At 36.5% G+C, this 13,787-nt stretch overlaps 1 protein-coding gene across 1 annotated transcript in view; it reads left to right on the top strand.

Annotated features, from left to right (window-relative positions):
• The window catches only part of LOC134529132 (protein phosphatase 1H), a 70,378-nt gene that overhangs the window by 1,633 nt on the left and 54,958 nt on the right, over positions 1 to 13,787 (top strand). The window contains exon 2 of the mRNA XM_063362901.1: positions 9,475 to 9,724. Within this exon, the coding sequence (XP_063218971.1) occupies positions 9,475 to 9,724 (250 nt within the window). The remainder of the gene's footprint in view (positions 1 to 9,474; positions 9,725 to 13,787) is intronic.

Here is a 13,787-nt window from a genome sequence, read left to right as displayed (position 1 = left end):
TAAATACCGGTTTTGCAAAATAAAATACAGTGGGGAACTTTCTTTACGATACCGATCAAAATAATATCTAGAATTTTCTTTATAGTAATTTTTTTAATCCGTTATCGCAAAATGGACTGGACTGGGTGGGCCTATTTTCTATTTTATAATATGACAAATCTTTAATCACGAAAATTGTTATTTTATACAAATGAAATACTGCTATCATAAAAATAAACTAGACGTTGTAGAATTTTATTCTTCTTTATGATATCTTCCCTATAATTTACTAAAATGAAATTAAAAAAAAATTTTTAATAGCAACTCTACTCTCACCAAACCGTTTGCTTTGTGATTATCACTTCAACGATTGCACTACAAATGTACAGGAAAACGAGCCATTTTTACATTACCTAATAACTTTTATGATTCATCTAACCAAAGCAAATGAAACACACACAACACACCTCTCACCTAATGCATCAAACAAAATTCACATAAAATTACAAATCACAAACATTTAAAAGCCATAAAAATAACACTTACTTTTCTCAGCATTATGGCACTAAACTTTTTCTGTCACTATTTCTCTTGTAGATAAATTTACACCAATTTGCCATTCTTCCTTTTAATTTATTTGTTATCGCGAAACATGAACCATCACTTCCCAGGTTAATACCTGTAGTTCTATGACTACTACAATCACAACCACACATTCTCTCTCTACACTTGACTGTTATATTATTTTAGTATATATAAACACGACTTTCTTCTCTCGTAACTACTACATTCATTACCCCACCTATCCAATAAATTTCTTATTACCTACTTACCTAATGCTTATTGTATACTTATTTTGTTATTTATTCAATTTATAATGATATTCAATTCTACTTATTATTTAGCTCTTCGTATAACACACCGCTATTGTCACTCCAAGACTGACAATATAATTAGTTTTTTTTTACATGGTGCAATTTTGTTTCGCTGTTGCCAATACTACATACTATATTTTCCTTCATTCCACCATTCAGTTGGTTATCATTGGCCAACTTCCATGACGTCATTCTTTTCCCCTATTTTTTTTTTCCACGTAATAAACTTCCGCACTTGGCCGGTATCGCAAAATAGAATTGAGCCAAAAAACTTAATAGTGTGGACGGTTGGTTAGGTTAGCGACATTTAAAATCCTTTAAAAGTGTGCGAACGGTTTGTTAGGTTAGGTTGGGTTACCTACATTAGATATACTTTCATATTGTGTAAATGGTTGGTTTAAGACATTAATGTACCTACTCTAAAATGGTAAGGATGGTTGGTTAGTTTAAGGTAACTATATTTTTAATTGGTAATTCCTAACCAGTCATTCAAACAATTTTATGGTATTTTTAATATAGCTAACCATACCTAACCAACTATCCACACTAATTTAGGGAAAGTATTTTAAAATGGCTAACCTAACCTAACTTTTATAAATTATCTTTAATGTAGCTAACCGAACCTGACCATTCTCACAATATTACAGTATTTGTAATATGGAACCTAACCTCACCACTAGTAAAAATGGTAAAAACTGGTTAACTACATGAAGTATTACAATACCCTCTTAGAGAATGATAGGAAAACATGTTAGGAAGTAAAAAAAAGAGTATTTTGGAATTTTTATTTATTTCTTTTTTCAAAAAAAATGGCTCTTCTCCAGAATTATCATTGCTTCCAACTGTTAAACAACAATAAAATTAGGTTACAGAGTGTTTTTAGCCATCTGATAAAGTGGTAAACTACATACAGTATCACAATTACATTTGTTAAACGATTAGGAAAAAGGTTAGGAACAAAAATTTAACACATTTTTGAATTTCATACAAAATGCAAATTTCTTGTTCCAATAATTCAACATGGCAAAGATCATATCCTTTAATGAATATGCTACCGTAGAACCATCTTGACCCGGACAGGGGTTGTTAACGCGGACTGCGGGCAGACTGTTTTTAAATTCTATACCACAAACTCATGTGGCGTGCTATCACGATAATTGCGTTGAAAGATATTTCAAAACACAAGCTAAACAGCTGTATGAGTATTAGAGACTTTGATGCATGTTTTCCATCGTCACTTGTAGGAATACCAACTGCTCGCTTTTTGAAAGAAAAAAAAAACATTTTTGTCCAACCAAGGTTTATAAGATTTGATGTTTATCGACAAAGATATTATAGTTGATATAATTCTGTTCAATATTTTCTCGTGATCAAGATTTTGATAGTTTAAAGCAAATTTTGATAATGTGGAGAAAAAATATGTGAGGAAAATTAATCCAGTTTTGACCCGGACACTTAGTCTGAGTGAAATTTGGCGCTGTGAATTCTAGGCCTACTCACGTCTGCTAGTGCATTTCCCGCCAAATACCACAAATTTAATATTTAGAGGTTAGTGGAGTGTCTGTTTGTTACCTGTATTTACTGCCTTGTTTTTAAGTTTTATTTAATAAATTTATTATTTTTAAGGACATTAGTGAGTGTTCAGTGAGTGAAAATGAGTGAATGACGTGAACTTTTGCAAAAAGTCATTCAAGAAATCAAAGAAAAAAATATCATTTAGAGCTGCAGCTAAGAAATATTCTTTACCGAAGTCCACTTTTAAGTGATCAGGTTTCTGGAAAATACAAAGGTCCTTATGGCAAAACACTGATTTTTTTAGAAGCTGAAGAACGGGGTTTTGCTTCACACACAGCTAAGGTAGCTGAGTGGGGGTTTCCTTTCACTCGACTCGACATACACCTTGACATGAAAATGTATTTTTAGAAGGAAGGCTGTCAGGTGCCTGTTTTTAAAAACAACTTCCCTGGAGAAGAATGGGTTAACTGATTTTTGTCCAGAAATCCCGATCTCAGACAAATCGGTAGAAATATCATCCATAGGCGAGCAATGATCAGCCATGATGAGGTTTCAAAACTTTGAAAACCTTAAACTGACTATTGGCAACACGTCCCCAGCCAACATACTAACCTACGATGAAACCAACCAGAGTGATGACCCTGGCTTATCAAAATGTATTTTTAAACGGGGTACAAAATACCCAGTGCAGATTTTGAACAGCTCGAAAAGCTGTTATCTCCCTCATGTTTGCCGGAACGGCAAGTTGGGAGTTATTGTCACCTTATGTGTTTTATAAGGCATAAAGAATGTATGACACTTGGGTGTCAAGAGGCCCACCTGGGGCTCGTTATAACCAGTCAAAATCCAGATGGATTCACAAGGAAACGTTTTTGTACTGGTTTAAAACCATTGTTTTGCCTTGGGCAAAGTCTTGTGAAGGCGACAAAGTTGTCATTGGTGACAACCTTTCAATGCACTTCTCTGAAGACATACTGAAACTCTGTGAGTCAAACAAAATCAGATTTGTTTGTCTTCCCCCAAATGTATCATCCTTCTTTTAATCCCTCGACATAGCTTTTTTTAGGTCGTTGAAGGGAGCTTAGAGTGATTCTCCTAGAATGGAAACTGCAAGCAATCTTCCCAAGCAGTTGTTCCCACCTCTCCTCAAAAACCTCTATGAGGCGATATCGCCTAATCAGCAAAAAAACTGGGAAGCTGGGTTTCGTGCCTGTGGATCAGTCTACTTCATGCTGAACAAGTTTTGAGGAAATGGTAAAGAAACCAGAAAGTCAAGTTGAGGATTCCCCTACTTAAGAAGCCAATGCAGCTAGTAGGAGAGGTAGTAATTGCCTTTTTGTCTATCCCCGCCATAAAACTGGTGACAACAAACCCAAGAAGAAGAAGAAGAAGAAAAAATTCAATGTTGCTCCAGGACTCAGCATTTCTGCTCAAGACATTGAGGTTGCTGATCCGAAACTTTCGTCCAGCGGTGTAAGATCGATGCCTGCAAAGCCAAACAAGGAGGGGAAGAAGATTCAAAAGCGGCTGAGGGAACTGTCTTCATCTAGTGAGGAGGGGCACTTCTCACTGAAAGATTCTTCTGACGAGTTCCATTTATTTGACATTGAAGGACGTTCTGATGGCGAACTTGTCTTCAAGGATCCAAGTGTTGGGGACTGGTTGGTGAAATTTTCTGGCAAAAGAAGTGTAAAATACTCTGTGGCTGGTGGAAGAAATTTTTCCTGAAGAACTCGTGCAAATTGCTTGAAACATGGACATAAAATAGTTCATTTTTAAGTGGGCGGAGCTGGAGGACAAAAGTGTCATCGATTACGATCAAGCTGAGCGTCATCTTGGACTGCCAGCTTTTAACTACAAGAATGTCCGCATTTTGTGCTTAGAATCTAAATACTCTTTTGATGGCTATGTTGTCAATTAAAACTGCGGTTTTAGTTGTTTCCTAACATTATGTTTTTTTTTAATATCCATTATAATTTGATTTTTATGTATGGTACAAACTGGCATTTATTACTCTATGCTCCCTTACTCCCTCCCTCATATCATAAACATCAGCCTGAAACCCATAAAAATTGAAATAAAGCTTGCTTTACATATCAGCGTGTCCGAGTGCGGACGTAGAAGGTTAGTTTTTTGTTTGTAATGTTATTTATGTTAGTGTCCAGGTTAACGCCGTTTTAAATGGTTGATGCAGACACTTTTGTTTATTTTTTCTGTTATGTAACATTTAAAAAGGTTAAATAAGGGTGGGATGTAATGAATGAAACAGTCTTAATTTAATGTTAAAGGTTATATTTGAATATCTTAACCTATAACCTACCTATGACCCAAAAACCATAAAAATATGTCCGGGTAAAGACGGTTTTACGGTACTGTAAAATAATTCTGCTGTGGCTAATGAAATAATAGAAATTTTGCAATATTTTTCACAGTGATTACGAAGAAGGTAAGGATATAAAAAAATTCATTTTCAAATTTTTTGTTTGCCTTTGTTTTGATGTGCTCCTGTCCTCATTATTTACAATTTATTTTACTAATCAAACCAAACCAATTCTTTACTGTTATGTTCACCTAGAAATGGAATCACTTAGCCAACAGCAATATAACATACAATAAAAAGATGCTTAAAAATCTCACCTCACCTGGGGTCCTTAGACAACACAGCATTCATCCTTTAAACAATACCATTCATTGAATAATAGTATGCATAGCATCAATAATTCCATGAAAAAAACAATAGTATCTAAAATCACACAAATTATCACAATAAATGCAATGTTAAATAATAATTATGCAGACCACTGATTGCCACAAACTCTCTGAATACTTGTCAATGAAAATCATCAAAGTCAGCAACACAAATAATTTATATTAATATATTAACTGCAACAAAAAAAAAATATTTATAGATATTTAAAACACCTGAACTGTGTCATTTTCTTAAATATAGGCCTAATATAATAGACATGTAATAACCATTAAGAAGCACTATTTTATTTTTAAAAGTAATTACTGCCAATCAGCCATTCCAAGCGGACGGGTGTGACATTTGAATGATGCTGTTTGGCAGTTTCATGTGAAATATGTATTCACATATTAGTCAAAATCTTAAATAATAGTGTGGCTGTGTAAAACACAAAATTATATTTAATTCCCTTTAGTATAGTTGCACAATTTCAATATTTACAATAGTAATCAAACATTTAAAGTCTGAGGACGGGTGTGACAAAGCATGCACTTGCAATTAAGAAACAGGCTCATATCAAGAAAAATCTGTGAATTGGATAAAGTTTGAGGATTATTTTTTTTTTACTAAATAATGACTAGTCGTAAATAATATATCTGAATAGAAGAAGTTGTTTAATTCAAGATTTGTTATATTTTGAAGCCAAATCCATAGGATGGGCGTGACACTTCATCTAAAGACGGGTGTGACATTGTGAATTTTACTGACAAATCTACATGATGTATTTTTTTTAAGGAGGAAAATTTTCCTTGGGTCAGCTAGGAAGCAAACCCACAAGTCATGCATGTTACTAAAAATGCTACTAATTAAAGTTTTTTTAAAAAAATATATATTTTTGTGTTCATTCAGATTTTTTCACGGACATCAACAATTGTAGGAAACTCATAATACAACCTATCTCCAGTAAGTTTAATGGTTGGTTCTGGAAGAATACCAATGATTTGCTCAAATTGAACATAAATATATCACTTTCATCGATTCTGAAAATCTGGGCCTTTACTCTATCACACACTCTCAAACACATTACTTTCACTTCACCATCTTCTTCAGTTTCACCCTGACAAATTGCAGCGTATCTGTATTTAAACTCCTTCTTTACACTTCCACTCACAAATTCAACAAGTACGTAACTTCCCTGCTTCACATTTTCAGCATTTGCAGGCAAAAGTGTTGCATGTTGTGTACTGATCTTCATCTGATTCAGAGTATGCATCTTTATAGTGCAGCCTATGTTTTGTTGCCAAACTGAAAATAACATACGTATCATACTCAGAGTCAGCTGTACGACCAACTACAACGGTGGATTTATCCAAAGATCTGAAAAAATGTTTTGACTGTAAACCTTGAATTGGTTGTACCGTTTCCCATCCATCATCCAGAAATTTCTTGTGTTGAGAAATAATTTCACAAGATACGAACAGAACTTTTACACCTTTTGCATTCTTTGTTGCACAGTGATACAAATCTTCAGCTGTATTTATCACTACACGTCTTGCCTTCACTTCTAGCCAAACAATCCTTTTTACTAACCCACCTACACCATCTACCGCTCCTTTTCCATGGGAAGTTGCAAAAAAATTCCAATCCCCATCTACATGAAAATCATTCTTTAAAAAACACAAATTTGAAATATTGTATTCGTTCTTAAATTGTGCGGCGCAACCATCAGAAGATATTGAAATTTCTTGCATGGATGTGAACTCTTCTTTCAGATTCTTGATAATTTCCTTGAGGAAAACCCAGACGGCATATTTGTTGTGAAGTAGGTATCTTCAACAGAACCTTCCATTTCTATAAGTTTCGGCCGACAATCTACATCTTTCCACTATGTCCATGTGATGTGTTTGTCGTAATCACAGTCTTCGGGCATAAAACTCTGAATTTCGCCAACACAATTATTACAAAAGTCTGTCATACATTTCTCACAATTTACATCACAACAGAGTTTGTTGAGCAGTTCTGTTGTATCTGCTGGAAAGCCGTTAATATTTCGTTGCAGTGCTGTCACAATATATGTAAAGTTTGCATGGTATCTGCAGACACATACGTTATGTGGCATTTCAGAGGATGCAAGTACATACGATGGTCTGAGTTCGTAAAACTTTGACACTTTTAGTTGAACTTGTAGGTATTCATCTTGAAATAGAGAGTAGGCTTCTTTCACCATCATGATCATGTAACGTTTTTGTTTTAGTTCTCGTACTCCTGTCTTGGGGTTCTTGACGGATTTACAGTCTCTCTTTACTGATAACTGATGTCATCTCTGTTGTAAAATTGGACTACCTTTTCTTTAGTTTCATCTGATGTTTTGTTCCATGGCTTTTTTGGGATCGGTGTCACTTTGAAAACAGCATTTTGGACATTTGATAATTCTGTGAAGAGTTTTTTCACAACTGCTTGTTTTTTACTGGGGCTTGTCGGTAGCACCTTTTTCACTCTTTTAACAGCCTTGCCGAGTGACTGGACACATTTGTAAGACCCAAGCTGAGACACATTTTTGACACTTTGCAGTCTATTTTGCTTATGCCTTCTTTGTCTTTCAGCATCCTTCAGTCTCTTCAATTTCAATTTGTTCTTGTCTTGACATAAACAAACATTCTTAACTTCCCGCCTTTTCTTATCTCTCACTCTTTCCTTTAATAAGTGTGCCTGTTTTCGTTCTGCATCTTCATTTAATTTTTGTCTCCATTTTTGTTTTGAAACTCTCCACTTATCTGTTTCTTTATTCATATCTGGAATAATAAAACAAAAATTATTTAATTTTAACCTTCTAACCATCCACATTGTTTTAAATAATTCATAAATAGTGTACATAATACATGAAATTTGTATTAATACACTGAAACAGATTCTTTGTATGGAATAATTATCTTTTGTGGCACCTGCAACAATTTGAAAGGACGGGTGTGACAATTTTCTATCAATTATTTCTGTATTTCAAAAACTGAATAAGTGTATCTTACTTGCAGGCAAATTAATAAGCAACCTAACCTCACTTATAAAGAACTTACACTACATGTTCAATTTCATATTGCATAATAAAGTAAACTTCAGATTACTTTCATGGACAGGTGTGACAATTGGAAATGATAACACTTCACAATGCTCTAATTATTGATATAACATTACCTGCTTTCAGCATTCAGTACAAATATGTGGAACAACACTTCTTCTTTACAAAACACTAACCACTTCACAGGACTGTAGAAAAGGAGGGAAAAAGCAAGGCTGCCAAATTTTGCCCACTTTTATTCAGGTGGTCAACATACACACAGCTGATGGTTTCCTTAAGAAAATAAACATATACAAAATTACTAATGCTGCTAAAACTTTTTGTATGTAAAATACAAATACTGAAGACTTGTGTTCTGTAGTATATAACAAAAAATGTTCAAATTTACAAAATAGTACTTAGGCTCATTTTAGCATGGAATGGCTGCAATGTGTTTATACGGATGGCACAATTCCTCTGCACATGAATCACAACAATTACACACATCAAACATGGCATAAATCAAACACTCCCATTTACATCATACTCAAAAATAAAACTAATTACTCACTCTTTTATGTTTACCTACTACTGTCAAATGACTAAATTCAACGTGTAAAAATTAAAAATATCCTGGAAATAAAGTGTAAAAAATGTGTAAATGCAAACAAATGACTGCTGGAAAAGTATTTCTTGTACACCAGTTAGTGATAGTGTGAAAATAATTTGGATATCCTTTAATGGCTAGTTTATCACTGATTGCAGCCGTGAAATTGATTCATTGGTTAAGACTGCATCGGTAAAGGACACATAACAACTACATTTCAATGAACATATTCCGGAGTCATGTCCAAATTAGACATTCCGCCGTTATTTTCATGTAGGCCAATTTTTATTTTTTAGTCCTAAATAAATAGTAGTACCTATCAGCTAAGACTAATTGAAAACTTAAAGAAAGAACATTTCTTTTTAGTTTACCTGAAATATGTTAAGAATTAAGAGTGGTTTTTGGACTTACATACACATTATACATTTATATATTTCTGTGAACAATGTATAAGCTATGCATACTTTTTTAAAAGTTTAAAAGCAAGACTTCTTAAGATTTCAAGAAGTGATTTTCTATAGATGCACAAAGAAGTTTATCATATGTAGCCTTATCAAAAAATCTCCCCAATATGTTTATAATTTCACAGCAGTTATAAAATTTATGGTGTTTTATAAGTTTTTAATAGTGTTAAATATATTTTTACAAGAAATATTTATGAAATTACATAGTGAGTTTCAAGGTAAATCACTTTGCCATTATAATTTTTTTTTGTTGGCATGGCAATAACTTTTAACATGATTTTATGTTTTTGTAACAGGGCAGTGAATGCTGGGAAATCAGAATGGAACGAAGATCAAGCGAGCATGTCGCAAGGAGTTATCCAGCGTCCAGGACACAGGGACAAGCACTCACTAATGCATGGTGCCCCGACACTGAAGTTATCGTTCGAAACGGAGCAAGAGAGTGCAGCATCACACTTGCCGTACACGTACTTCTCCATGTTTGATGGCCATGCGGGTACCGATGCAGCGGTAGCAGCCGCCAATCAGCTACATCATATTCTACATGTGAGTTTTTTGATAGTTTTGTTCACATTGTATTCAGGATAAGGTGCCTCTCTTTGACAATTTTGGTTCTGTTATTATTTATTTGTGTTTGTTACATGCCCACCAACAGTTGGGGGACTTTTGATACGAAGGACTGTATAGGCACTGAGAGTAGGCAAGCACCGCTGTGCCGAATCAGTGCTACTTTAGGCACGATTTTTTTTATTTTTTTGGTTTTACAAAATTTTAAATTTTTTTATAACTTTAATTTTACGCTTTCGCCCCATCCAAACTTGTTCGGTCAAGTGTACCGGAAGGTTACCTTGTTGAGCAGCATAGTGCTCTCACCACCGTTTCCCACCAAATTTGCTGGGTCTAGCCGACTACAGGACTATCATCAGCAACGGTATCCACTGGCCGTCGCGTTTCGTCACGAGTTTAGCGCTACGCGTGACGAAAGTAGCCGCCCTAAGCTTCCCATGGTCACCCCCACCCCTTCTCGGAGGTGTGCTGAAGTTTGCGGTCTCTAACACGTTTTGGTGTCCTTTTTTCAAGTTCCGCCGCACGTCCCGACGTCTGGCCGGCGAATTCTCCCAGGGCAGGTCATTCACCGGACATACCCCCCACCCCATCCTGGTCCACAGCGGTCATCGGCCAGCCGCAGCAACGACCCCTCTCAAGGCCAAAATCCCCCCCCCCCCCCCCACTTGCAAAATGGCGGCCATCAAGTGCCGCGATGGTCTCTGCGAGTTTCCGACCTGCATGCCCACACCATCTATCGGCGAAAGGACGAACCAGCTGAGAGCGAGAGCACACTACTGACCACCCTATCCCCTCCAGGAGAAACAGTCGACCTCACACTCAGTCGATAGGTCGCTGGAGCCCTTTTTTTTTTTTTTTTTTTTTTTTCGGAGCCCTTCGGAGCACTTCGGGTTTCCCGATCCCCTCCTCCAGAGGAACAGACGACCGGACTAAAGTTTAAGTTAGCGTCCCGGCGCCATTTTCAGGGATTTTGAGGGCAGCTCTCGTCCAGCGCTCATCTTTGCAACAGGTCGCAGTAACGACCAGCAGCTATCGTGATCCGCTTTCGGCAATAATGTAGTTGCTTCTGAGCCAGGCCATGTCGCCTAGATTTTTTTAGTTTTTCTTAATAGCTGCCCAAATAGCTAAGTTTAACTTTAGTTTTTTTTTTTTGGTTTTCGCCATAACTATTTCTTCTATGGCTACCGCGAGCTCCCGTGCCGCGCATCCCCGGATCACCCCCAGGGACAGCCACTACCTACTTCACCCTGCCAGCTAAGGTAAGCTGCACTTCGTCCCACACAAACCTGTTAGGTTGCCTTTTTTTTGGGCTTAACTTCGCCCGTCATAAACTGCCTGCTAACCAAGCTAATCCAGGTGGATTATTGGTTACAGGCAGGGTTCCAGAATCCCAGAGGGTTCCAGAATCCCAGAGTACTTCAAGGACCCCAGACCAGTTCAAGATGGCGGCCCAGTTCCGGCGCCACATTTTGCACCTCAACATGTAACTCGTGAGCCTCTATAACGGAGTCTCCCTCCATCTTTCGGCACCCCTCAAAAAGAAGTGAAGAACAGTTTATAACTCCGCCAGTTTTAGGATGTTTTCCATATTATTATAAAATATTGTATTTTAAACACATATATTTGTTTTATGAGCCTGCGAGCTCAATGTTCCTAAACAGTTGAACTTAGCATAGTATGAAATGGTGTCCCCCCCCGGCCCCTCTTTCTTCTTTTTTTATTCGTTAGTTACTCAATGTAATGTATCAAAAATAAGAATCTGACATTGTTAGCAGTTTTGTTTGTAATGGCTGTAATGCCGTAAGATATTTTATAATGTAAGAAACCTATCAATGAAAAGATACTAAACTACTAATCAACAGTAAAAGCCTCTAATAAAACCAAACCATACGAGTGTTTTCATTTGCTGCTACTTGAAACCACAATCCACGTAACCTTTCCTACTGTCAGGGAGGTTAATTTTAAATTGTGTTTGTAAGTGGGCTGTGCCCCTCTGGCAAGTTCTTTTAGATAATTAGCCTGACGCTTCCACCGGACATTTATTATCAATAATTATGGTTTTGTTTTGAGCACAGCACCACGGTTCCAAATTGGTAGCAGAGCATGGTTACGGTTACAATGTGGTAGCAGTTTGTGTGATATGGTTACTCTTAAATTGTTAACTCTATTTTGGTTTGATTTATGAGAATGCTTTAAATTTATTTGGTATAAATATTTTTTTTGTTTGTCACTAAGATTTTCGTTATATAGTATTATTGTAAGTCCTAAAACTGGCACCCAATCTGATTCACCCAAAGTGAGTTAAATTAAAATTCTCTCGTATTTTACGTCCCGCTGTGACTGTGTTTGCGCGCGGTGAGACACCGCGCGGCCTCCTCCCGTCGGCGCTACGTCCGTGGGGGCAGCGTGCTTTATCAGCGCGCGTGTCATTCTCCCTGTCACCACTTCACCCCTCCCCTCCACGCCTCACCGGCTGGTGGAGACAAGGTCATGCCGTTGACCCGTGTCCGGCAGCGTAACAATGCGTTGCAATCTAGTTTGTTACTCGCGGCCGACAGTGCCCTGAGTTTTTCTAAATTCCTCCCTTTATCTGTGTTTTTTTTTATAACACATCCGCCTGCAAACCAGGCAATCTTTGTGAAAAACAGATAATAGAAGTCCTTTCGGACATCGTGGTATTTTTTGTTTTGTCTCTCGGCGCCTTGCGCGCGCCAACATGTTATCTCTTCACCACATGGCAGGGCCGCCAACCGCGCGGAACTCTTCTCTACTCCACCCACGTAACACTTATTTTGTAAACAAACTACCCATGCTTTGTATGTCCTAATAATAATATAATTTTTATGTCACAAATCAAGCACTATAAATAATCTATACTGCATTAATTTTAGCAGCAAAGTATTTTCTTAATCTAAGGAAACGTAAAATATAACATAACATATTTATATAACTTATAATAATATAAAAAATACAAATAATATAATATAAACATTTTGTTTTAGCTAATGTTAAGAACCTTCCATTGTTTACTATTTCTAAGTATCTTAAAATTAACGATTAAGTATTTTAATATTACATAAAATAAATGTATAAAGGGTCCATTCATTACGTAATATAAAATAAGAATATGCTCATAAGTAATTTTAACAAGTACTCTAACCCTATTGCATCGTTCACCAGCAACGTGAATATACGTCGACGTACCATTTCATTGTGTCACCATACACACCCATGTGCCTAGCTTTTGTTTAGATTTATTTCGTGATCACCCAAAGAGAGGTGCAATCACTCATGCCTTTAAGGAAAGGGCCTGAATTAAATTGTTTATATACACGGGTTGAATCCCCAATACCTTTTACGCTAGCCATGAGGTGAGGAATTTATTGTAAGATAGAGTACTATACCTTTTTTAACGTCGAGTTTTCTATGAGAAATTTACCAATTAATCTAAGAATGCAAGGTAAAGGATAAATAATATTTTTGTAATTATGAATTTTGAGTAAACAATTTATTAACTTTTATATTTTTTTTGGATCGGTGTTCATTTCCTTTATAAGGTGGTGTACAGCTATGTAATTTTAAACATCTAAATTTTTTTCATTATCCATTTTTCATCCAAATTTGTTGATCTTTCGGGTTTCAAACCCGAACTAACTCAGGGGTGAAATTCCCTCGTAGGTCTCTCTGCTTCAGCCTGATGGTCTGATCAACCGTCAGAGCTTGAACATATTGAGCCTGTGTGAGTTAAGAAATGTAGGTATCCGGGACCGAGGTGTACTTCGCCTTTTAAGCAAGTCATAAATTCATATCATTCGTCTGATCCATCGTCAGATTGTGCAGAGCTATGACTCAATGCCTTCGACTTCTTATGGACAGCGAAACAATTATGTACAGGGGTTATATTCCCAAATTTAGTTTGTAAGTTACGGGTTACCATACCCATTTACAGGGGTTACAATCCCCATTAGTCACTGAGTGCTCAAGGACGCATTTCCCTTGTTTCGGCCTCAGTGCTTTTCGGCCTCCCTCACAGAGCCCATTT

Source organism: Bacillus rossius, chromosome 2 (genome assembly GCF_032445375.1).
Source record: "Bacillus rossius redtenbacheri isolate Brsri chromosome 2, Brsri_v3, whole genome shotgun sequence".
In the NCBI taxonomy this organism is placed as follows: domain Eukaryota; kingdom Metazoa; phylum Arthropoda; class Insecta; order Phasmatodea; family Bacillidae; genus Bacillus; species Bacillus rossius.
Note: the sequence above shows the minus strand (reverse complement) of the source record. Positions and strands in the feature narration are given on the sequence as shown.